The sequence below is a fragment of the Manacus vitellinus genome, unplaced genomic scaffold (genome assembly GCF_001715985.3).
Source record: "Manacus vitellinus isolate BGI_N305 unplaced genomic scaffold, ASM171598v3 scaffold_84_pilon, whole genome shotgun sequence".
Classification (NCBI taxonomy): Eukaryota; Metazoa; Chordata; class Aves; order Passeriformes; family Pipridae; genus Manacus; species Manacus vitellinus.
The window spans coordinates 485750-487732 of record NW_021940840.1 but is presented as its reverse complement, the minus strand read 5'-3'; the positions used below and the strand labels follow the sequence as shown (position 1 = coordinate 487732).

The window sequence follows — 1983 nt, the reverse complement described above, 5'->3', positions numbered from 1 at the left end:
TGCTGAGAAGTGACCTGTGCCACAGGCCATGGGCCATGTGTGTGTCGTGTGTGTGTGTGTGTCCTCAGGGGTCCAGGCTGGAATCCCCCACACTCAAAACCTGTGGGTGCCCTAAACCCTGTTCACACCCACCTCATGTTCCGAGGTGCTGCTGTGTCCTCTGAGGAGCCCTGAGCCCTGGGAGCTGTGTGGCTGTGACCCCTCAGTGCCCAGGAGGGACACCCATCCCTGTGGGTCCTCGAGGGAATGAGGAGTTGTGTCAGGGGAGGATTGGGTTGGATCTCAGGGAAAGGTTCTTCCCCCCGAGGCTGGCTGGGCACTGACCAGGCTCCCCAGGGCAGTGGGCACAGCCCCAAGGCTGCCAGAGCTCCAGGAGGATTTGGACAACACTCTGAGGGACAGGGTGGGATTGTTGGGATGTCTGTGCAGGGCCAGGGGTTGGACTGGATGATCCTTGTGGGTCCCTCCCAGTTCAGGACATTCCATGGTTCTGTGACCAGCTCTGGTGGGATGTGCAGGTGGATGTTCCATGTTTCCAGTTCCTTTCTCTCCCGGGGTCTCCCCCAGCCCCAGCAGCCTTTGCTGGACAGCAGGGCTGGGTGTGATCCCCGTTCCCTTTCCCCTGGACACAGGTACCCCACGTTCATCGACGCCCTGCGGGACCTGGACGATGCCCTGTCCATGTGCTTCCTGTTCTCCACCTTCCCCCGGACGGGGAAGTGCCATGTCCAGACCATCCAGCTGTGCCGGCGCCTGGCCGTGGAATTCCAGAACTACGTCATCGCCTCCCGCTCCCTGCGCAAGGTGGGCACGGGGAGAGGGACAGGACAGGCCCCCCTGCCCGGGGGCCGTGGGGGTGGTGGGTTTGGGCACTGGGAGGGTATTGGGAAGGCACTGGCCCAGCTGTGCTGGAGCTGCCGGTGGGGTGCGTGTCCCACTGGGATGTTTGATCCTCCCTGAGGAGGAAGCAACCCAGCCAAGGGAAGGGGGAGCGAGGACAGGGACACAGCAGCCCCGTGGCCTTCCTCCCCCTAAGCCCTCGCTGTGGTCCTGCCAGGTCTTCCTCTCCATCAAGGGCATCTACTACCAGGCAGAGGTGCTGGGCCAGCCCATCACGTGGATCACCCCCTACGCCTTCGCCCACGACGTGAGTGCCTGGGAAGGGCACGGTGGGATCCTGTGCCCAGGGAGGGGCTGAGGGTCCATCCTGAGGCAGAGGAGGCAGTGCCCAGCCTGTGGTGAACCCACGGGGCCTGGCTCAGGGGGCATGTGCGGACACAGCCCTCTGTTACCCCGGGGCTGCCCGTACCAGTCTCCCCAGTTCCTCGTGTCCTCAGTTATTAATACACACCTTTACCAGTCATTAAAGATTAACCTGTAGGAACGAGGGAAACAGGGAAGGGATGAGTCAGATCCTGCAGCCTTGAGCAGGGAGGTTCTGCTGTGTCCCCACACAGCAGGACAAGGGGGGCTGTGGGTGCCACTGTGCTGGGACAGCCATGTGCCCCCCTGAGCCTTGGCAGGCAGGAGGTCACGGTCAGTGCCCTCTCCATTCACTCCCAGGATTTTCAGGGCTGGGCACAGTTAGGTTGGGGCTTTGTGGTTTTGAATCATAGAATCCCGGAATGGTTTGGACTGGAAGAGACCTTAAGGATCATCTCATTCCCACCCCTGCCATGGGCACGGACACCTCCCACTAGCCCAGGTTGCTCCAAGCCTCGTCCAACCTGGCCTTGGACACTTCCAGGGATCCAGGGGCAGCCACAGCTTCTCTGGCAGCCTGTGCCAGGGCCTCCCCACCCTCACAGGGAGGAACTTCTTCCCATATCCCATCTAACCCTGCACTCTGGCAGTGGGAAGCCATTCCCCTTTGTCCTCATCCTCCTTATCCTGCTCTTGTCTTGCTCTTGTCTAGCTCTGCCACACCCTGCACTCCTCACCTTGATTTGAAGTTCCTGGGCCAAGCCCCAAGGTCCCCATCCA

The 1983-nt window shown here is 61.4% G+C and overlaps 1 protein-coding gene across 1 annotated transcript in view; it reads left to right on the top strand.

Moving 5' to 3' along the window:
- Nucleotides 1-633: 633 nt before the first annotated feature.
- The window catches only part of PES1 (pescadillo ribosomal biogenesis factor 1), a 4981-nt gene continuing 3631 nt past the window's right edge, over nucleotides 634-1983 (top strand). Inside the window, exons 1-2 of the mRNA XM_029964925.1 lie at nucleotides 634-804; nucleotides 1058-1147. Coding sequence (XP_029820785.1) covers nucleotides 682-804; nucleotides 1058-1147 — 213 coding nt within the window. The 5' untranslated portion in view covers nucleotides 634-681. The remainder of the gene's footprint in view (nucleotides 805-1057; nucleotides 1148-1983) is intronic.